This window comes from Leuciscus leuciscus (assembly GCF_965113295.1).
Source record: "Leuciscus leuciscus genome assembly, chromosome: 17".
Lineage (NCBI taxonomy): Eukaryota > Metazoa > Chordata > Actinopteri > Cypriniformes > Leuciscidae > Leuciscus > Leuciscus leuciscus.
The window spans coordinates 7,878,589-7,902,895 of record NC_138741.1 but is presented as its reverse complement, the minus strand read 5'-3'; the positions used below and the strand labels follow the sequence as shown (position 1 = coordinate 7,902,895).

The window sequence follows — 24,307 nt, the reverse complement described above, 5'->3', positions numbered from 1 at the left end:
TCGGACCCCGTTCAAGGGGGCGCTGTCGAGCCCCCCTGCCACGCCCGGGTACCAGCTTCAGCCCGGCCCTGATGGCCGCGGGTTCTGACCCGTGTGCAAAGTTTCAAGAGTTTTCGAGCACGTTAAGGGTCTCAAAAGTGCCCGAAAGGTTGACAGAAAAATAAGAATAAGAATAATAAATAATCCTACCGAAAACAATAGGGCCTTCGCCCTTTCAGGGCTTGGGCCCTAAATATAGCTGCGAGCAGCGATTGCGGGCCCAAGCCGGTGGCACCGCCACCCTGGTGCCTTTAGTTACACTAAAGGCACCGGGGTGGCGGTTTCACCGGCTTGGGCCCTCCATCGCTGCTCGCAGCTATATTTATATATATATATATATATATATATATATATATATATAACAAAAAAAACAAAAACAAAATATATATATATATACTTTTTTTTTTTAAGTGTGTATATATATATATATATATATATATATATATATATATTTTTTTTTTTTTTTTTTATATATATATATATTACATTTTTTGGATGCTAAACATTTGTTTATTATAGGCTTTGTACTTCACTCACGTTCCACTATTGAAGGGAAAAATTATCCTCTTCACATGCGCAAATATGTGCTTGGAAACATCACAGTTTAGCGGTGATTACTGTGTTTAAATAGTCAGTACAATTCATACTATTCAGAGCAGTGTAATTTTTATATGTTAGGTTGACTATTTTATTATTATATTTTATAAAGGCTATAATGAACAGACTGCGATATCAAGATTGCAATGCGCTCGCTCTGCACCATTATCAATGTCCGTGCGGACGAACATATTTTACTTTCGTTTTTAAGTTACCGATTCAAAAGCCCCCAGCAGTGTCACACATCGATTAACCGGTGGGAAAATTTTCCCACAGTCACATCCCTAATATATTTATATATAAATACAATAGGCCAACCTGAAAGAGAATTTTACTTGCCCGACCAGAGTAGCCTGATTAGAACGTCAATGACAAAAAAATAACTTGGGAATCACTAAAACGAGAGATTATTCTAATTTTATTACATTCATTTTAAGTTGCAATCAACAGTTGTTAATAAATGGATTACCAGTAATCAGTTGATCAATGGTAACAAGGTTGCGCTGCTGAGGCTCATGCAGCTTCTCCAGATGATATGTAAACAAATGAGATCAGCACACAAAAAACAAACTCAGTTAACAACTTACTGACTATAAAAATTATAAATATGGAGTTTTGATATATTTTATAACAGTTAAGCAACCTCACTTGACGAGAAGGCTGTTTCCTGAATACAATCACGATTGAAACTGTGACATTGATTTCATACAACAGGTTAAAAAACAGTTACAATCAAGTCACTTACATTTTAGATGCAATATTGACTGTTTTTGTTCTGTTTCAGCAGCGAAAATAGTTAAACAAAAAGATCACAGCAGAATCATCACGCGCATCTCTCAGCAATGTGTTTTCTCATTTCTGAATGTTTCAGCATTTTGAACGAATCGGTTGACTCAAAGATTGAATGATCAATCCATAAACATATGTCTTAATCATGAATGACTCAGTCATTCAAACGAATCGTTTGAACGAATGAATCAATGACTCACTCATTAAGACGGTCGCCTGGCGACACTTAATGGCGGTTTAGTGTTATGTTTAAAAGTATCATTCTTTCCAACGTGTGTGTGATTTGTGTGTGCAACATTATCAATGTCCGTGCGGACGTCCGTTTTTTACTTTCACTTTTATATTAGCGATTTAAAAGCACCCGCTCGTGTCACACGTCGATTAACCGTTGGGAAAATATCCTCACAGTCATATACCTAATACATTTATATTTAAATACAATATAGGCCTACCTAGTAAAACGTTTTATATACTATATTTATATCCTTTTGGACACAAGAGGGCAGTATAGCCCTATATTTGCTTTTTTTGTTGAACCAAATAGCACTAAATAGCCTGTTTTTAACTTTTTTATACTTCTTGAATTGCAAAAACAGAATAAAATGGGTTTAGTTCAAATATTTGTATAATTTTATATAAAAATAAACGGTGTATAATTACATTTGTAGAAGATATGAGATGTTTTCTGATTCCTTTTTGGACATTACTTTAATCCCTCGCCATAGCAAAACCGTTTGAGATATTTATTATCCGTTCACAATTTAGCATATTTAATGTATTTTCATCATGTTGAAAAAGTTTGGTGGGAATAAAATAAATAGTTTAAGAGGAGTGGCTAAAAATTCAGAGGCTGATTTTGCAAAGAAATCCACATTCAGACCAAAATATCTGACTTCCTGATGGCCGGAGCTAATGAATGTAAATTAGAAAGTTGTCCGGCTTGATGAGTACAATATACAAACAATTTTTTTTTTACTGTAGTTAAAACTAACCCGCCCACTTTTGTCAAAAGCATGTTGAAAGTGACACACTTCCTGCTGCCAGTTGGTGGCGCTATAACTTTGACTCACAATAGTTACATCCATCTGATCGGCCTCTTACCACGAACACACTGCTGAAGTTTCATCAAGATCAGTTAATGTATGCAGAAGTTATTCCACTTCGTGTTTCTCTTTTCTCGCCATAAATTCGTTTCCTCGCCACGGCCAAACCGTTCGAGATATCAAAAATCCGTCCGCAATTTAGAATCCTCAATGTCTTGACTTCATGCACACCGAGTTTGGTGGGGATTGGATGAATTCTCTAGGAGGAGTACTTCGCATTCCACAGCAAGCGTTTTCCAAACAACCCATAATAGCCGACTTCCTGTTGGGCTGGCGTAAAACTTAGAGCACGAAAGTTGTTCGGCCCGATGATATCTATATGTGTACTGAGTTTCAAATTAATTCATGCAAGCGTGTTTGATCTATGGACCAAGTTTTGGGACCCCGTTCAAGGGGGCGCTGTTGAGCCCCCCTGCCACGCCCGGGTACCAGCTTCAACCCGTCCCTGATGGCAGGGGGTTCCGACTTGTATGTAAAGTTTCAAGAGTTTTTGAGCACGTTAAGGACCCCAAAAGCCCCTGAAACCTTGATTAACAATATAAAAGCAATAGTCAAATCCCCCCTCCCCTCACACACACAGAGACATAGAGAGAGGGAGAGAAAATTCTTCAGAAAATCCACATTCAAACCAAAATATCTCTCTTCCTGTTGGTCGGAGATCGTTAATGTAAATTAGAAAGTTGTCCGTCTTGATGAGAACAATACACATACCAAGTTTTGTTGCTGTTGATAAAACTAACCCCCCCACTTATGACTAAAGGTGGCGCTACTGAGCCCCTCACCACGCCCGTTTCTGAAACTTTGCACATGTCTACGGCTAATAAATGTGATGTGTCTGTCGAGTTTCATCCAATTTCAAGTATGTTAAGAGTCTCAAAAGCATCAAAAAAGAATATTAAAGTTTGAAGCGTTGCCATGGCAACAGTATTAAAGATATCAAAAATCCTTTCACAGGTCTACATCTGCCGTGTGTTTACATTATACACATAAACTTTGAAGCAAATCGGGTAAAAATAAGAGGGTGATTTCAAAGCATTTTGAAAGGGACACACTTCCTGCTGCCAGTTGGTGGCGCTATAACTTTGACTCACAATAGTCACATCCATGTGATCGGCCTCTTACAACGAACACACTGCTGAAGTTTAATCAAGATCAGTTAATGTATGCTGAAGTTATAATACACTTCCTGTGTGCCTTATTCGCCATCAATTCGTGTCCTCGCCACGGCCAAACCGTTCAAGATATAAAAAATCCGTCCGCAATTTAGCATCTTCAATGTCTTGTCTTCATGCACACCGAGTTTGGAGGCGATTGGATGAATTCTCTAGAAGGAGTACATTAAATTCCACAGCATGCGTTTCCAAACAACCCATAATAGCCGACTTCCTGTTGGGCTGGCGTAAAAAGTAAAAGTACGAAAGTTGTTCGGCCCGATGAGATCTATATGTGTACCGAGTTTCATATTATTACATGCAAGCGTGTCTGATTTATGGACCAAGTTTTCGGACCCCGTTCAAGGGGGCGCTGTCGAGCCCCCCTGCCACGCCCGGGTACCAGCTTCAGCCCGGCCCTGATGGCCGCGGGTTCTGACCCGTGTGCAAAGTTTCAAGAGTTTTCGAGCACGTTAAGGGTCTCAAAAGTGCCCGAAAGGTTGACAGAAAAATAAGAATAAGAATAAATATAGCTGCGAGCAGCGATTGCGGGCCCAAGCCGGTGGCACCGCCACCCTGGTGCCTTTAGTTACACTAAAGGCACCGGGGTGGCGGTTTCACCGGCTTGGGCCCTCCATCGCTGCTCGCAGCTATATTTATATATATATATATATATATATATATATATATATATATATATATATATAACAAAAAAAACAAAAACAATATATATATTTATTTTTTATTTTTTTTAAGTGTGTTTATATATATATATATATATATATATATATATATATTACATTTTTTGGATGCTAAACATTTGTTTATTATAGGCTTTGTACTTCACTCACGTTCCACTATTGAAGGGAAAAATGATCCTCTTCACATGCGCAAATATGTGCTTGGAAACATCACAGTTTAGCGGTGATTACTGTGTTTAAATAGTCAGTACAATTCATACTATTCAGAGCAGTGTAATTTTTATATGTTAGGTTGACTATTTTATTATTATATTTTATAAAGGCTATAATGAACAGACTGCGATATCAAGATTGCAATGCGCTCACTCTGCACCATTATCAATGTCCGTGCGGACGAACATATTTTACTTTCGTTTTTAAGTTACCGATTCAAAAGCCCCCAGCGGTGTCACACATCGATTAACCGGTGGGAAAATTTTCCCACAGTCACATCCCTAATATATTTATATATAAATACAATAGGCCAACCTGAAAGAGAATTTTACTTGCCCGACCAGAGTAGCCTGATTAGAACGTCAATGACAAAAAAATAACTTGGGAATCACTAAAACGAGAGATTATTCTAATTTTATTACATTCATTTTAAGTTGCAATCAACAGTTGTTAATAAATGGATTACCAGTAATCAGTTGATCAATGGTAACAAGGTTGCGCTGCTGAGGCTCATGCAGCTTCTCCAGGAGAAATGTAAACAAATGAGATCAGCACACAAAAAACAAACTCAGTTAACAACTTGCTGACTATAAAAATGATAAATATGGAGTTTTGATATATTTTATAACAGTTAAGCAACCTCACTTGACGAGAAGGCTGTTTCCTGAATACAATCACGATTGAAACTGTGACATTGATTTCATACAACAGGTTAAAAAACAGTTACAATCAAGTCACTTACATTTTAGATGCAATATTGACTGTTTTTGTTCTGTTTCAGCAGCGAAAATAGTTAAACAAAAAGATCACAGCAGAATCATCACGCGCATCTCTCAGCAATGTGTTTTCTCATTTCTGAATGATTCAGCATTTTGAACGAATCGGTTGACTCAAAGATTGAATGATCAATCCATAAACATATGTCTTAATCATGAATGACTCAGTCATTCAAATGAATCGTTTGAACGAATGAATCAATGACTCACTCATTAAGACGGTCGCCTGGCGACACTTAATGGCGGTTTAGTGTTATGTTTAAAAGTATCATTCTTTCCAACGTGTGTGTGATTTGTGTGTGCAACATTATCAATGTCCGTGCGGACGTCCGTATTTTTCTTTCACTTTTATATTAGCAATTTAAAAGCACCCGCTCGTGTCACACGTCGATTAACCGGTGGGAAAATATCCTCAGACACATACCTAATAAATGTATATTTAAATACAATATTGGCCTACCTGGTAAAAAGTTTTATATACTATTTTGATGTCCTTTTGGACACAAGAGGGCAGAATAGCCCTATGTATGACTTTTTTTTTCTTTTCTTTTTTACTTTACTGTTTTTAATTTTAGATTAAAATTAGAATAAAATTATTTTTAAAAACAGAAAAAAATGGGTTCAGTTGTAATATTTGTATACTTTTATATAGAAATAAATGGTATATAATTACATTTTTAGAAGATTTTAAGCTTTTAGTGTTTCCTTTTTGGACATTACTTTAATCCCTCGCCATAGCAAAACCGTTTGAGATATTTATTATCCGTTCACAATTTAGCATATTTTATGTATTTTCATCATGTTGAAAAAGTTTGGTGGGAATAAAATAAATAGTTTAAGAGGAGTGGCTAAAAATTCAGAGGCTGATTTTGCAAAAAAATCCACATTCAGACCAAAATATCTGACTTCCTGATGGCCGGAGCTAATGAATGTAAATTAGAAAGTTGTCCGGCTTGATGAGTACAATATACAAACTATTTTTTTTTTACTGTAGTTAAAACTAACCCGCCCACTTTTGTCAAAAGCATGTTGAAAGTGACACACTTCCTGCTGCCAGTTGGTGGCGCTATAACTTTGACTCACAATAGTTACATCCATCTGATCGGCCTCTTACCACGAACACACTGCTGAAGTTTCATCAAGATCAGTTAATGTATGCAGAAGTTATTCCACTTCGTGTTTCTCTTTTCTCGCCATAAATTCGTTTCCTCGCCACGGCCAAACCGTTCGAGATATCAAAAATCCGTCCGCAATTTAGAATCCTCAATGTCTTGACTTCATGCACACCGAGTTTGGTGGGGATTGGATGAATTCTCTAGGAGGAGTACTTCGCATTCCACAGCAAGCGTTTTCCAAACAACCCATAATAGCCGACTTCCTGTTGGGCTGGCGCAAAACTTAGAGCACAAAAGTTGTTCGGCCCGATGAGATCTATGTGTGTGCCGAGTTTCATATTAATTCATGCAAGCTAGTTTGATCTATGGAGCAAGTTTTCGGACCCCATTCCAGGGGGCGCTGTTGAGCCCCCCTGCCACGCCCGGGTACCAGCTTCAGCCAGGCCCTGATGGCCGCAGGTTCCGACTTGTATGTAAAGTTTCAAGAGTTTTTGAGCACGTTAAGGACCCCAAAAGCCCCTGAAACCTTGATTAACAATATAAAAGCAATAGTCAAATCCCCCCTCCCCTCACACACTCAGAAACACAGAGAGAGGGAGAGAAAATTCTTCAGAAAATCCACATTCAAACCAAAATATCTCTCTTCCTGTTGGTCGGAGATCGTTAATGTAAATTAGAAAGTTGTCCGTCTTGATGAGAACAATACACATACCAAGTTTTGTTGCTGTTGATAAAACTAACCCCCCCACTTATGACTAAAGGTGGCGCTACTGAGCCCCTCACCACGCCCGTTTCTGAAACTTTGCACATGTCTACGGGCTAATAAATGTGATGTGTCTGTCGAGTTTCATCCAATTTCAAGTATGTTAAGAGTCTCAAAAGCATCAAAAAAGAATATTAAAGTTTGAAGCGTTGCCATGGCAACAGTATTAAAGATATCAAAAATCCTTTCACAGGTCTACATCTGCCGTGTGTTTACATTATACACATAAAGTTTGAAGCAAATCGGTTACAAATAAGAGGGTGATTTCAAAGCATTTTGAAAGGGACACACTTCCTACTGCCAGTTGGTGGCGCTATAACTTTGACTCACAATGGTCACATCCATGTGATCGGCCTCTTACAACGAACACACTGCTGAAGTTTAATCAAGATCAGTTAATGTATGCAGAAGTTATAACACACTTCCTGTTTCCATTATTCGCCATCAATTCGTGTCCTCGCCACGGCCAAACCGTTCGAGATATCAAAAATCTGTCCGCAATTTAGCATCCTCAATGTCTTGACTTCATGCTGACTGAGTTTGGAGGCGAATGGATGAATTCCCTAGGAGGAGTACATTCAATTCCACAGCATGCGTTTCCAAACAACCCATAATAGCCGACTTCCTGTTGGGCTGGCGTAAAAAGTAAAAGTACGAAAGTTGTTTGGCCCGATGAGATCTATATGTGTATTGAGTTTCATATTATTACATGCAAGCGTGTCTGATTTATGGACCAAACTTTCGGACCCCTTTCAAGGGGGCGCTGTTGAGCCCCCCTGCCACGCCCGGGTACCAGCTTCAGCCCGGCCCTGATGGCCGCAGGTTCTGACCTGTGTGCAAAATTTCAAGAGTTTTCGAGCATGTTAAAGGCCCCAAAAATGCCCGAAAGGTTGACAGAAAAATAATAATAATAATAAATATAGCTGCGAGCAGCGATTGCGGGCCCAAGCCGGTGGCACCGCAACCCCGGTGCCTTTAGTTACCTAAAGGCACCGGGGTGGCGGTGCCGCCGGCTTGGGCCCTCCATCGCTGCTCGCAGCTATATTTATATATATATATATATATATATGTATATATATATGTATATATATATATATATATACACACACACACACACACACACACACATATATATATATATAAATATCTATATCTATATCTCTCTATATATATATATACACACACACACACACACACACATATATATATATATATATATATATATATATATATAAGACAGAAAATATTACTTGTCTTACCTTATTCTGATTTTATGATACACTCAAAATATTCCACAACAAATCCTTTCAATTTAATGTAAAAATAAAAACGAAAGTAAGCCGTGTTGGTCTCACGTAACCCTCTCATTAGAATCAAAATGTTTCAATATTTGCGATGTATTTGGATGCTAAAGTATTCTTTATTATAGGCTTTGTACTTCACTCGTGTTCCAATATCGATGGAAAAAATCATCCTCTTCACACGCGCAAAAATGTGCTTGGAAACATCACAGTGGAGCTCTGCTTACTGTGAATGGTACAAATTGTACTACTTACTATTTAAACAGAGCAGTGTAATTCGTATATGTTATGTTGACTATTTTTATTATTATATTGTATTAGGGCTATAATGAACAGGCTGCGATGTCAAGATTGCAATTCTGGAATGTGTGTGTGTGACGCGGTTGCAGTTGAACAGTGGACACATAAAAACATAAATAAAATGTATTAGTTTATTCCTACTTCCATAGGTGGGAAAATGTTATCACAGTCACATCCCTAATATATTTATATATAAATACAATAGGCCTACCTGAAAGAGAATTTTACTTGCCCGACCAAAGTATAGCCTGATTAGAACGTCAAGAACAAAAAAAAAAAACTTGGGAATCACTAAAACGAGAGATTATTCTAATTTCATTACATTCATTTTAAGTTGCAATCAGCAGTTAATAATAAATGTATTACTGATCAATGGTAACAAGGTTGCCCTGCTGAGGCTCATGCAGCTTCTCCAGGAGAATTGTAAACAAATGTGCGCAGCACACAAAAAAGCAACCCAGTTAACAACATACGGACTATAAAAATTACAAATATGGAGTTTTTATATATTTTATAACAGAGTTAAACAACCTCACTTGACGAGTAGGCTACTATTTCCTGAATACAATCACGATTGAAACTGTGACATTGATTTCATACAACAGGTTAATAAACAGTTACAATTAAGTCACTTACATTTTAGATGCAATATTGACTGTTTTTGTTCTGTTTCAGCAGCAAAAATAGTTAAACAAAGATCACAGCAGAACCATCGCGCATCTCACAGCAACTTTTCTCATTACTGAATGATTCAGCATTTTGAAACGAATCGGTTGACTCAAAGATTCAATGGTCAATCCATAAACATCTGTCTCAATCATGAATGACTCAGTCATTCGAATGAATCGTTTGAACGAATGAATCAATGACTCGCTCATTAAGATGGTCGCCTGGCGACACCTAATGGCGGTTTAGTGTTATGTTTAAAAGTATCATTCTTTCCAACGTGCACCATTATCAATGTCAGTGCGGACGTCCGTTTTTTACTTTCACTTTTATATTAGCGATTTAAAAGCACCCGCTCGTGTCACACGTCGATTAACCGATGGGAAAATATCCTCACAGTCATATACCTAATACATTTATATTTAAATACAATAGCCCTACCTAGTAAAACGTTTTATATACTTTTTTGATATCCTTTTGGACACAAGAGGGCAGTATAGCCCTATGTTTGCTTTTTTGTTGAACCAAATAGCACTAAATAGCCTGTTTTTAACTTTTTTTATACTTCTTGAATTGCAAAAACAGAATAACAGAATAAAATGGGTTTAGTTCTAATATTTGTATAATTTGATATAAAAATAAACGGTGTATAATTACATTTGTAGAAGATATGAGATGTTTTCTGATTCCTTTTTTGACATTAATTTAATCCCTCGCCATATCAAAACCGTTTATTTAGGGTAAACAGTCTTTACAAACATGTACCCTTCATTCATCTCACAGAAACGCGATTCATATTTAGGCTAAACAGTCTTTACAAATATGTACCCTTCATTCATCTCACAGAAACGCGATTCATATTTAGGCTAAACAGTCTTTACAAATATGTACCCTTCATTCATCTCACAGAAACGCGATTCATATTATAGAAACGCGATTCATCTTTTTGTTTACATAGGCCTACACTAACGTTATTCCATAACGTTATTCCACATTAACACTTGAGAAAGGATAACTTAGCCTACCTCACTCCTCAGCGGGATCTGCTCCTCATATCAGCACGGAAAATTTTCTCCATAAGGTAGGCTATATTATGCCTCTTTGTTTACAGCTGATGTGGGGGCGTTTCACAGACTGAAATGGTTCTCAGAATTTGCGTTTGAATAGCACGCGCTCTCCGGGGCGTGGTCAAATTACTGTGAATCATCTCGTAATGAGCTCGACTGGAGTCACTCTCTTTTTATACAGATTACAGAAGCTGATAATATTTGTTTTTTATATAAATTACTTCATTTAAAAGCTGCGATCTCAAGCTTCATGCCCGTGGGTCTGTTTCCCTGTTTGACTGAATTTTCGCGGAGTTATAGATAATTTTCGAACGCGTTTCAAATGGGAGTTTACTGGCAGAGAGAAGGCAGAAATAGCATCATGTTAGTTTTTCTTTATTTGTCAAAAAGCAAAACACTTTATTTTTATTGTGAGTATACAGAAAAAAAATAGAAACTGAACAGGATCGATTGATGTATTACACGAAAATGAAAGATCAAAATTAACAGAGCATTTTGTGTTTATTTTTCATTGCTAAAAAAAAAAACGAGCAAAACGCGCGGGCGCGTTTTTGGTCCCCAGAGGGTTAAATTAGAAAGTTGTCCGGCTCGATGAGACCAATATACGTACTGATTTTTGTAATTGTGGGTAAAACTAACCCCCCCACTTTTGTCAAAAACATTTTGAAAGTGACACACTTCCTGCTGCCAGTTGGTGGCGCTATAACTTTGACTCACAATAGTTACATCCATCTGATCGGCCTCTTACCACGAACACACTGCTGAAGTTTCATCAAGATCAGTTAATGCATGCAGAAGTTATTCCACTTCGTGTTTCTCTTTTCTCGCCATAAATTCGATTCCTCGCCACGGCCAAACCGTTCGAGATATCAAAAATCCGTCCGCAATTTAGCATCCTCAAAGTCTTGACTACATGCACACCGAGTTTGGAGGGGACACGGTGAATTTTCTAGGAGGAGTATTTCACATTCCACAGCAAGCGTTTTCCAAACAACCCATAATAGCCGACTTCCTGTTGGGCTGGCGTAAAACTTGACCTGGGGAAAGTTGTTCGGCACAATGAGATCTATATGTGTACCGAGTTTCATATTAATTCATGCAAGCGTGTTTGATATATGGACCAAGTTTTAGAACCCCGTTCAAGGGGGCGCTGTTGAGCCCCCCAGCCACGCCCGGGTACCAGCTTCAGCCCGTCCCTGATGGCAGGGGGTTCTGACTTGTGTGCAAAGTTTCAAGAGTTTTTGAGCACGTTAAGGACCCCAAAAGCCCCTGAAACCTTGATTAACAATATAAAAGCAATAGTCAAATCCCCCCTCCCCTCACACACACAGAGACACAGAGAGAGGGAGAGAAAATTCTTCAGAAAATCCACATTCAAACCAAAATATCTCTCTTCCTGTTGGTCGGAGATCGTTAATGTAAATTAGAAAGTTGTCCGTCTTGATGAGAACAATACACATACCAAGTTTTGTTGTTGTTGATAAAACTAACCCCCCCACTTATGACTAAAGGTGGCGCTACTGAGCCCCTCACCACGCCCGTTTCTGAAACTTTGCACATGTCTACGGGCTATAAATGTGATGTGTCTGTCGAGTTTCATCCAATTTCAAGTATGTTAAGAGTCTCAAAAGCATCAAAAAAGAATATTAAAGTTTGAAGCGTTGCCATGGCAACAGTATTAAAGATATCAAAAATCCTTTCACAGGTCTACATCTGCCGTGTGTTTACATTATACACATAAACTTTGAAGCAAATTGGGTAAAAATAAGAGGGTGATTTCAAAGCATTTTGAAAGGGACACACTTCCTGCTGCCAGTTGGTGGCGCTATAACTTTGACTCACAATAGTCACATCCATGTGATCGGCCTCTTACAACGAACACACTGCTGAAGTTTAATCAAGATCAGTTAATGTATGCAGAAGTTATAACACACTTCCTGTTTCCATTATTCGCCATCAATTCGTGTCCTCGCCACGGCCAAACCGTTCGAGATATCAAAAATCTGTCCGCAATTTAGCATCCTCAATGTCTTGACTTCATGCTGACTGAGTTTGGAGGCGAATGGATGAATTCCCTAGGAGGAGTACATTAAATTCCACAGCATGCGTTTCCAAACAACCCATAATAGCCGACTTCCTGTTGGGCTGGCGTAAAAAGTAAAAGTACGAAAGTTGTTCGGCCCGATGAGATCTATATGTGTACCGAGTTTCATATTATTACATGCAAGCGTGTCTGATTTATGGACCAAGTTTTCGGACCCCGTTCAAGGGGGCGCTGTCGAGCCCCCCTGCCACGCCCGGGTACCAGCTTCAGCCCGGCCCTGATGGCCGCGGGTTCTGACCCGTGTGCAAAGTTTCAAGAGTTTTCGAGCACGTTAAGGGTCTCAAAAGTGCCCGAAAGGTTGACAGAAAAATAAGAATAAGAATAAATATAGCTGCGAGCAGCGATTACGGGCCCAAGCCGGTGGCACCGCAACCCCGGTGCCTTTAGTTACCTAAAGGCACCGGGGTGGCGGTACCGCCGGCTTTGGCCCTCCATCGCTGCTCGCAGCTATATTTATATATATATATATATATATTAGGGGTGGAGCCGAACCCGAATACGGTATTCGGAAAGCACAAATAATGTGTTTTTTACGAATACTTATTTCGAACAAATACTTTTAAAAATATTTGTATTCGGGAACAAGAAAAACTTTATATCAAAAAGCTACGTTTCCTCATGAGACATGGCGACCGGCGGTGCTGCTGATGTGGTGGCTGAAATATTTTGGATTAGGCTAATGTCACGTTGTCATAAGGGGTAGTTCACATAGCGCGTTTTTTGCGCGTGCAGATTTCAAATGTAGGCGCGCGGCAAGCGCGCTGCATAGCAACGACAGACGCCACGGGAGGGCAAGCGCTTGTGGAAAGGAGAAAGCGTGCGAACTGCGCTCTTCATGATTACGAAGTATCAGCAAAGAATTAATTGATTTCTAGCCCTTGCATTAGCTTTAGATATATTTATGGAGATGAGAAATGAAATAAAAAAGCCGTCATTTTGTCATTAATATCAGTCCGTCAGAAAAGCAGTTCTAGGCTTATTCTTGGCTGGATAACTCTTAGCAGGTTTAAAAAGCTCTTTTAAAATTAAATATGAATGCAGTTTTGGATTAAATATAAGTACAGTCAAGTCAAATAAAACATGTTTTATCTCCTGTTTGGTAACACTACAATAAGATACCATTCATTAACATTACTTAATGCGCATCTAACATCAACACATTGAGTGAACAATATATTTTTACAACATTAATGTTTGTGAATGTTATTTAATACAAACACTTGATTGGTCATGTTTGTTCACTTCATTCATTGTGCATTAAATAATGTTAACATAAATAATGTTAACTTTTGATTTTAAAAATGTATTTTTGAATGAACCCCAAGGAGAATAATTGCGACAGTATATAGCCTAACTATTGTTTATTGTTAGGTCATTTTATCTATTGTTATCTAACAAAGTAATATTAATGTAGTGTTTTTAATACTACAGTTTCCATCTTTGTAACCGTGATATAAACTTTAATATATGTAAATTTAATCTAAATTAAGCTTTACCGAAATTGTTACCGAGAACCGTGGATGTTCACAGGTATTGGTACCGAATACTGAAATTTTGGCACCGTGACAACACTAGTAGCTCTGTTAGCTTGGTAATTTAGACAATATGCTGTTGACAGAGTAACATTAACGTAGGTAATGGCTGTTATGTTATTTTCTTTTCAATGACGTTCCTTGTTACATGTTCATTGCTGGATTTATGGAAAAACATCAACCAATATTGCATATCCATAATTATTATAATTGATATATAATTAAAGAATACTTACACTATAACGTAAATTAGAAGTGTAACGCAAAAAAATGGATTTTTACACCTATTTTGAAATTTACTCGAATACAAATACAAATACAAATACTTTTCCTCTCTCAACAAATACAAATACAGATACAAATACCGGCTGCTTTGCACACCCCTAATATATATATATATATATATTATACAAACATACATATATATATATATATATATATATATATATATGTATGTATTTATATATGTGTGTATATATATATATATATATATATATATATATATATATATATTATACAAACATATATATATATATATATATATATATATATATATACACATATATAAATACATATATATATATATATATATATATGTATTTATATATGTGTATATATATATATATATATATATATATATATATATGTTTGTATAATATATATATATATATATATATACACATATATAAATACATATATATATATATATATATATATATATATATGTGTGTATATATATATATATATGTGTATATATATATATTATACAAACATATATATATATATATGTATTTATATATGTGTATATATATATATATACACCGTTCAAAAGTTTGGGGTCAGGAAGATTTTTAATGTTTTTAGGAGAAGTCTCTTCTGCTCACCAAGGCTGCATTTATTTGATTAAAAATACAAACAAAAACAGTAATATTGTGAAATATTATTCCAATTTACAACAGCTGTTTTCTATTTTAAAATATTTTACACTGTAATTAATTTATGTGATCAAAGCTGAGTTTTCAGCATCATTACTCCCGTCTTCAGTGTCACATGATCCTTCAGAAACCATTCTAATATGATGATTGATGGTCAATAAATATTATTTATTATTTTCAATGTTGAAAACAGTTGTGTACAGATTTTTTTTCAAAATGCGTTGATGAATGTAAAGTTCAAAAGAACAGCATTTATTTCAAATATAATTTTTTTTACATTATAAATGTCTGTACTGTAACTTTTAATCAGTTTAACTCATTCTCGATGAATAAAAGTATTGATTTATTTTATTTCTTTTCCCCAAAAATAAAATTAAAATTATTACTGACCCCAAACTTCTGAACGGTAAAGCTTTAGATTTCAGATAAATGCTGTTCTTTTGAACTTTCTATTCATCAAAGACTGTACACAACTGTTTTCGACATTTAAAATAATAATGAATGTTTCTTGAGCATCAATCATCATATTAGAATAATTTCTGAAGGATCATGTGACAGTGACGACTGGAGTAATGATGCTGAAAACTCAGCTTTGATCACAGGAATAAATAACAGTTTAAAATATATTAAAATAGAAAGCAGCTGTTTTAAATTGGAATAATATTTTACAATATTACTGTTTTTGTTTGTATTTTTAATCAAATAAATGCAGCCTTGGTGAGCAGAAGAAACTTCGCTTAAAAATCTTACTGACGCCAAATTTTTGAACAGTAGTGTATATATATTATATAAAAATGTAAGGGATAAGACACAGATAATTTTACTTGCCTGACCTGATTAGAACAATGAAAAAAACTTAAATGAAAAAATAACTTGGGAATCAATAAAACGGGGGCGCGATTGAACAGTGGACACATAAAAACATACTCTGTCATTTTGTTCAGAACATCATTCAAACTGCAAAGTGTTAACTTATATTTTTGTACAGTAGCAATAAAACACAACATTGTGCTTTTTTTAAATACATTCAAGCAATCCGCCCCGAAAATGAAACTAAAATGCTCACGGCTGCACAGGCATTCATAATGGTGCGCGTCCTCAGCGAGGAACGAGCAGAACAGAGTCAACGTTTTTTAGGTCATTCCTCCTTCCATAGGAATTTATTGAAAACGCTCGCTCTGCTCCGCACCATTATCAATGTCCGTGCGGACGAACATATTTTACTTTCGTTTTTAAGTTAGCGATTAAAAAGCCCCCAGCGGTGTCACACGTCAGTTAACCAGTGGTAAAATATTCTCACCGTCACATACCTAGTATATTTTTATATAGATATAATAGGCCTACCTGATTTTGAACACAAGAGGGCAGTATAGCACTATGTTTGACTTTATTTATTTATTGTTTAGACTAAACAACCATTCTGGCAGTTTTTAAACTTAAACATTCTTAAATTGAAAAAAAAGAATAAAATGAGTTAAGTTCTGATATTTGTATACTTTTATATAGTAATAAATGGTGTATAATTACATTTTTAGAATATATGAGCCTTTGAGTGTTTCCTTTTTAGACAATACTTTAATCCCTCGCCATAGCAAAACCGTTTGAGATATTTATTATCCATTCACAATTTAGCATCATTAATATATTTTTATCATGTTGAAAAAGTTTGGTGGGAATAAAATAAACAATTCAGAGGCTGATTTAGCAAAAAAATCCACATTCAGACCAAAATATCTGACTTCCTGATGGTCAGAGCTAATGACTTTAAATTAGAAAGTTGTCCGGCTCGATGAGACCAATATACGTACTGATTTTTGTAATTGTGGGTAAAACTAACCCCCCCACTTTTGTCAAAAACATTTTGAAAGTGACACACTTCCTGCTGCCAGTTGGTGGCGCTATAACTTTGACTCACAATAGTTACATCCATCTGATCGGCCTCTTACCACGAACACACTGCTGAAGTTTCATCAAGATCAGTTAATGCATGCAGAAGTTATTCCACTTCGTGTTTCTCTTTTCTCGCCATAAATTCGATTCCTCGCCACGGCCAAACCGTTCGAGATATCAAAAATCCGTCCGCAATTTAGCATCCTCAAAGTCTTGACTACATGCACACCGAGTTTGGAGGGGACACGGTGAATTTTCTAGGAGGAGTATTTCACATTCCACAGCAAGCGTTTTCCAAACAACCCATAATAGCCGACTTCCTGTTGGGCTGGCGTAAAACTTGACCAGGGGAAAGTTGTTCGGCACAATGAGATCTATATGTGTACCGAGTTTCATATTAATTCATGCAAGCGTGTTTGATATATGGACCAAGTTTTAGAACCCCGTTCAAGGGGGCGCTGTTGAGCCCCCCAGCCACGCCCGGGTACCAGCTTCAGCCCGTCCCTGATGGCAGGGGGTTCTGACTTGTGTGCAAAGTTTCAAGAGTTTTTGAGCACGTTAAGGACCCCAAAAGCCCCTGAAACCTTGATTAACAATATAAAAGCAATAGTCAAATCCCCCCCTCCCCTCACACACACAGAGACACAGAGAGAGGGAGAGAAAATTCTTCAGAAAATCCACATTCAAACCAAAATATCTCTCTTCCTGTTGGTCGGAGGTAGTTAATGTCAATTAGAAAGTTGTCCGTCTTGATGAGAACAATACACATACCAAGTTTTGTTGCTGTTGATAAGACTAACCCCCCCACGTATGACTAAAGGTGGCGCTACTGAGCCCCTCACCACGCCCGTTTCTGAAACTTTGCACATGTCTACTGGCTAATAAATGTGATGTGTCTGTCGAGTTTCATCCAATTTCAAGTATGTTAAGAGTCTCAAAAGCATCAAAAAAGAATATTAAAGTTTGAAGCGTTGCCATGGCAACAGTATTAAAGATATCAAAAATCCTTTCATAGGTCTACATCTGCCGTGTGTTTACATTATACACATAAAGTTTGAAGAAAATCGGGTAAAAATAAGAGGGTGATTTCAAAGCATTTTGAAAGGGACACACTTCCTGCTGCCAGTTGGTGGCGCTATAACTTTGACTCACAATAGTCACATCCATGTGATCGGCCTCTTACAACGAACACACTGCTGAAGTTTAATCAAGATCAGTTAATGTATGCAGAAGTTATAACACACTTCCTGTTTCCATTATTCGCCATCAATTCGTGTCCTCGCCACGGCCAAACCGTTCGAGATATCAAAAATCTGTCCGCAATTTATCATCCTCAATGTCTTGACTTCATGCTGACTGAGTTTGGAGGCGAATGGATGAATTCCCTAGGAGGAGTACATTAAATTCCACAGCATGCGTTTCCAAACAACCCATAATAGCCGACTTCCTGTTGGGCTGGCGTAAAAAGTAAAAGTATGAAAGTTGTTCGGCCCGATGAGATCTATATGTGTACCGAGTTTCATATTATTACATGCAAGCGTGTCTGATTTATGGACCAAGTTTTCGGACCCCGTTCAAGGGGGCGCTGTCGAGCCCCCCTGCCACGCCCGGGTACCAGCTTCAGCCCGGCCCTGATGGCCGCGGGTTCTGACCCGTGTGCAAAGTTTCAAGAGTTTTCGAGCACGTTAAGGGTCTCAAAAGTGCCCGAAAGGTTGACAGAAAAATAAGAATAAGAATAATAATAAATAATTCTACCGAAAACAATAGGGCCTTCGCCCTTTCAGGGCTTGGGCCCTAATAATAAATAATTCTACCGAAAACAATAGGGCCTTCGCCCTTTCAGGGCTTGGGCCCTAATAATAAATATATATATATATATATATATATATATAATAAAGACGGGAAATTTTACTTGTCTTACCTTATTCTGATTTTATGATACACTCAAAATATTCCACAACAAATCCTTTAAATTTAATGTAAAAATAAAAACGAAAGTAAGCCGTGTTGGTCTCACGTAACCCTCTCATTAGAATCAAAATGTTTCAATATTTGCGATGTATTTGGATGCTAAACTATTCTTTATTATAGGCTTTGTACTTCACTCGTGTTCCAATATCGATGAAAAAAATCATCCTCTTCACACGCGCAAAAATGTGCTTGGAAACATCACAGTGGAGCTCTGCTTACTGTGAATGGTACAAATTGTACTACTGACTATTTAAACAGAGCAGTGTAATTCGTATATGTTATGTTGACTATTTTTATTATTATATTGTATTAGGGCTATAATGAACAGGCTGCGATGTCAAGATTGCAATTCTGGAATGTGTGTGTGTGTGTGTGTGTGTGTGTGTGTGTGTGTGTGTGTGTGTGTGTGTGTGTGTGTGTGTGTGTGTGTGTGTGTGTGTGTGTGTGTGTGTGTGTGTGTGTGTGTGTGACGCGGTTGCGGTTGAACAGTGGACACATAAAAACATAAATAAAATGTATTAGTTTATTCCTACTTCCATAGGAATACATTGAAAATGCTCGCTCTACTCCGCACCATTATCAATGTCTGTGCGGACATCTGTATTTTATTTTCGCTTTTAAGTTAGCGATTTAAAAGCCCTCAGCGGTGTCACACGTCGATTAACCGGTGGGAAAATGTTATCACAGTCACATCCCTAATATATAAATACAATAGGCCTACCTGAAAGAGAATTTTACTTGCCCGACCAGAGTATAGCCTGATTAGAACGTCAATAACAAAACAAATTACTTGGGAATCACTAAAATGAGAGATTGTTCTAATTTCATTACATTCATTTTAAGTTGCAATCAGCAGTTAATAATAAATGTCTTACTGATCAATGGTAACAAGGTTGCCCTGCTGAGGCTCATGCAGCTTCTCCAGGAGAATTGTAAACAAATGAGCGCAGCACACAAAAAAGCAACCCAGTTAACAACATACTGACTATAAAAATGACAAATATGGAGTTTTTATATATTTTATAACATATAAGCAACCTCACTTGACGAGTAGGCTACTATTTCCTGAATACAATCACGATTGAAACTGTGACATTGATTTCATACAACAGGTTAATAAACAGTTACAATTAAGTCACTTACATTTTAGATGCAATATTGACTGTTTTTGTTCTGTTTCAGCAGCAAAAATAGTTAAACAAAGATCACAGCAGAACCATCGCGCATCTCACAGCAACTTGTTTTCTCATTACTGAATGATTCAGCATTTTGAAACGAATCGGTTGACTCAAAGATTCAATGGTCAATCCATAAACATCTGTCTCAATCATGAATGACTCAGTCATTCGAACGAATCGTTTGAACGAATGAATCAATGACTCGCTCATTAAGATGGTCGCCTGGCGACACCTAATGGCGGTTTAGTGTTTAAAAGTATCATTCTTTCCAACGTGCACCATTATCAATGTCAGTGCGGACGTCCGTTTTTTACTTTCACTTTTATATTAGCGATTTAAAAGCACCCGCTCGTGTCACACGTCGATTAACCGATGGGAAAATATCCTCACAGTCATACCTAATACATTTATATTTAAATACAATAGGCCTACCTAGTAAAACGTTTTATATACTATTTTGATTTCCTTTTGGACACAAGAGGGCAGTATAGCCCTATGTTTGCTTTTTTGTTGAACCAAATAGCACTAAATAGCCTGTTTTTAACTTTTTCATACTCCTTGAATAGCAAAAACAGAATAAAATGGGTTTAGTTCTAATATTTGTATAATTTTATATAAAAATAAATGGTGTATAATTACATTTTTAGAAGTTATGAGATGTTTCCTGCTTCCTTTTTGACATTAATTTAATCCCTCGCCATAGCAAAACCGTTTGAGATATTCAATATCCGTTTACAATTTAGCATCATTAATATATTTGTATCATGTTGAAAAAGTTTGGTGGGAATAAAATAAATAGTTTAAGAGGAGTGGCTAAAAATTCAGAGGCTGATTTTGCAAAAAAAATCCACATTCAGACCAAAATATCTGACTTCCTGATGGCCGGAGCTAATGAATGTAAATGAGAAAGTTGTCCGGCTTGATGAGTACAATATACAAACTATTTTTTTTTTACTGTAGTTAAAACTAACCCGCCCACTTTTGTCAAAAGCATGTTGAAAGTGACACACTTCCTGCTGCCAGTTGGTGGCGCTATAACTTTGACTCACAATAGTTACATCCATCTGATCGGCCTCTTACCACGAACACACTGCTGAAGTTTCATCAAGATCAGTTAATGTATGCAGAAGTTATTCCACTTCGTGTTTCTCTTTTCTCGCCATAAATTCGATTCCTTGCCACGGCCAAACCGTTCGAGATATCAAAAATCCGTCCGCAATTTAGAATCCTCAATGTCTTGACTTCATGCACACCGAGTTTGGTGGAGATTGGATGAATTCTCTAGGAGGAGTACTTCGCATTCCACAGCAAGCGTTTTCCAAACAACCCATAATAGCCGACTTCCTGTTGGGCTGGCGTAAAACTTAGAGCACGAAAGTTGTTCGGCCCGATGAGATCTATATGTGTACTGAGTTTCAAATTAATTCATGCAAGCGTGTTTGATCTATGGACCAAGTTTTGTGACCCCGTTCAAGGGGGCGCTGTTGAGCCCCCCTGCCACGCCCGGGTACCAGCTTCAACCCGTCCCTGATGGCAGGGGGTTCCGACTTGTATGTAAAGTTTCAAGAGTTTTTGAGCACGTTAAGGACCCCAAAAGCCCCTGAAACCTTGATTAACAATATAAAAGCAATAGTCAAATCCCCCCTCCCCTCACACACACAGAGACACAGAGAGAGGGAGAGAAAATTCTTCAGAAAATCCACATTCAAACCAAAATATCTCTCTTCCTGTTGGTCGGAGATCGTTAATGTAAATTAGAAAGTTGTCCGTCTTGATGAGAACAATACACATACCAAGTTTTGTTGTTGTTGATAAAACTAACCCCCCCACTTATGACTAAAGGTGGCGCTACTGAGCCCCTCACCACGCCCGTTTCTGAAACTTTGCACATGTCTACGGGCTAATAAATGTGATGTGTCTGTCGAGTTTCATCCAATTTCAAGTATGTTAAGAGTCTCAAAAGCATCAAAAAAGAATATTAAAGTTTGAAGCGTTGCCATGGCAACAGTATTAAAGATATCAAAAATCCTTTCACAGGTCTACATCTGCCGTGTGTTTACATTATACACATAAACTTTGAAGCAAATTGGGTAAAAATAAGAGGGTGATTTCAAAGCATTTTGAAAGGGACACACTTCCTGCTGCCAGTTGGTGGCGCTATAACTTTGACTCACAATAGTCACATCCATGTGATCGGCCTCTTACAACGAACACACTGCTGAAGTTTAATCAAGATCAGTTAATGTATGCAGAAGTTATAACACACTTCCTGTTTCCATTATTCGCCATCAATTTGTGTCCTCGCCACGGCCAAACCGTTCGAGATATCAAAAATCTGTCCGCAATTTAGCATCCTCAATGTCTTGACTTCATGCTGACTGAGTTTGGAGGCGAATGGATGAATTCCCTAGGAGGAGTACATTAAATTCCACAGCATGCGTTTCCAAACAACCCATAATAGCCGACTTCCTGTTGGGCTGGCGTAAAAAGTAAAAGTACGAAAGTTGTTCGGCCCGATGAGATCTATATGTGTACCGAGTTTCATATTATTACATGCAAGCGTGTCTGATTTATGGACCAAGTTTTCGGACCCCGTTCAAGGGGGCGCTGTCGAGCCCCCCTGCCACGCCCGGGTACCAGCTTCAGCCCGGCCCTGATGGCCGCGGGTTCTGACCCGTGTGCAAAGTTTCAAGAGTTTTCGAGCACGTTAAGGGTCTCAAAAGTGCCCGAAAGGTTGACAGAAAAATAAGAATAAGAATAATAATAAATAATTCTACCGAAAACAATAGGGCCTTCGCCCTTTCAGGGCTTGGGCCCTAATAATAAATAATTCTACCGAAAACAATAGGGCCTTCGCCCTTTCAGGGCTTGGGCCCTAATAAATAATCCTACCGAAAACAATAGGGCCTTCGCCCTTTCAGGGCTTGGGCCCTAATAATCTGACAACAGTGACTCCAGGTGGTCAACATGAGAAATATTTCATCCATTACATTAATCACTTTTCAAACAGAGAGTTAAAACAGTTATATTTGCACAAAATACAGAATTACAAACACAATTGTAATTCTGTATACACATGTGAAATGTGTATATCAAATAATAATTTTAAGAAAAACAAAAGCATTTTAATTCTTAGAGGGATAATAAGTGAATAGGCATCACAATTTGTTTATTAGTTTAATATAAAAAATAAAAAAAATGAAATGAAAGAAATGTTTAGAAATGTTTAGAAAAAAAGAAATGTCTAAACCGCCAATCTGTTCTTGCGTTTGTTGGCAAACCTCCTGGCAAACAGACGTTCCCTCATGAGTACATGGTGAGTCCAATCCACTAAAACACAGATGCACACAAATAGGTTGTGATGAACTTTGAATGAATTTTTTTTTTTTTTTTAAATGAAACACTTGTACAGTATGTGGTTGGAGATATGGAAAAATTGAAATGTTTACATCAGGATTACCTCACTCTCATTAAGAGTTATCTTCCCACTTTCACAGAGTCTCTGGAATATTCCTGATGAAGAAAATAAAGGCTGTTAAAATGTAATAATAATAATTTAAAAAAATACCTGCAGGATATTTAGCACAAACTATTTCAGAAGCATGAAAGGGTCAAAACAAATTTTGTTGACCAGTTTGTGTGATAAACAAACAACTCTTGGTAGCTTACCCTGATGTTTTATTATTATTTTTATTTTATTTTTTAAGTCCTGACACAAATTAGGGCGGCACGGTGTGGACTTTGGTTAAATTGGAAAGTTTAAAATGGCCCATAGATGTTACACTGAGAGTGTGAATGTGAGTGTTTGTACTGAGAAAGGCTCCAGCTTTCTGTATAAGGAAGTCAGAGAGAGAGAGAACATCAAATTGCTTTTCTGTCTAGTCTTACTCACTAGCCATGCAGTTCAAACGCATGACAAGGCAAATGAAACCCTCCAGAGAGATCTGTTCTGTAGCACCACCATACCGCACAACCATGAGACTCAGGATGTCTTCATTTATATGCATGCCTAGGGCACAAGAACCATGACATAAATACAGTATCTATACAATGTGTGATTGAAAATATTATATGTATCATAATATCTCTGTTTTCAATTTTAGGGGTCACTAGGCA

The 24,307-nt window shown here is 37.4% G+C and overlaps 1 protein-coding gene across 2 annotated transcripts in view; it reads right to left on the bottom strand.

Annotated features, from left to right (window-relative positions):
• Positions 1-24,307, bottom strand: part of LOC309479242 (calpain-1 catalytic subunit) — a 44,312-nt gene that overhangs the window by 5,578 nt on the left and 14,427 nt on the right. The window contains exons 20-22 of one of the 2 annotated variants that reach the window (XR_014199176.1): positions 24,084-24,200; positions 23,652-23,704; positions 23,383-23,521 (exon numbers count right to left, since the gene is read on the bottom strand). Coding sequence is in view for 1 of the 2 variants with exons in the window: in XM_082143246.1 (XP_081999372.1) it covers positions 23,495-23,521; positions 23,652-23,704; positions 24,084-24,200 (197 nt within the window). In the remaining variant the exon portion in view is untranslated. Of the gene's footprint in view, positions 1-23,371; positions 23,522-23,651; positions 23,705-24,083; positions 24,201-24,307 lie in introns of those variants that run through there. The other variant, XM_082143246.1, reaches the window with a different exon arrangement.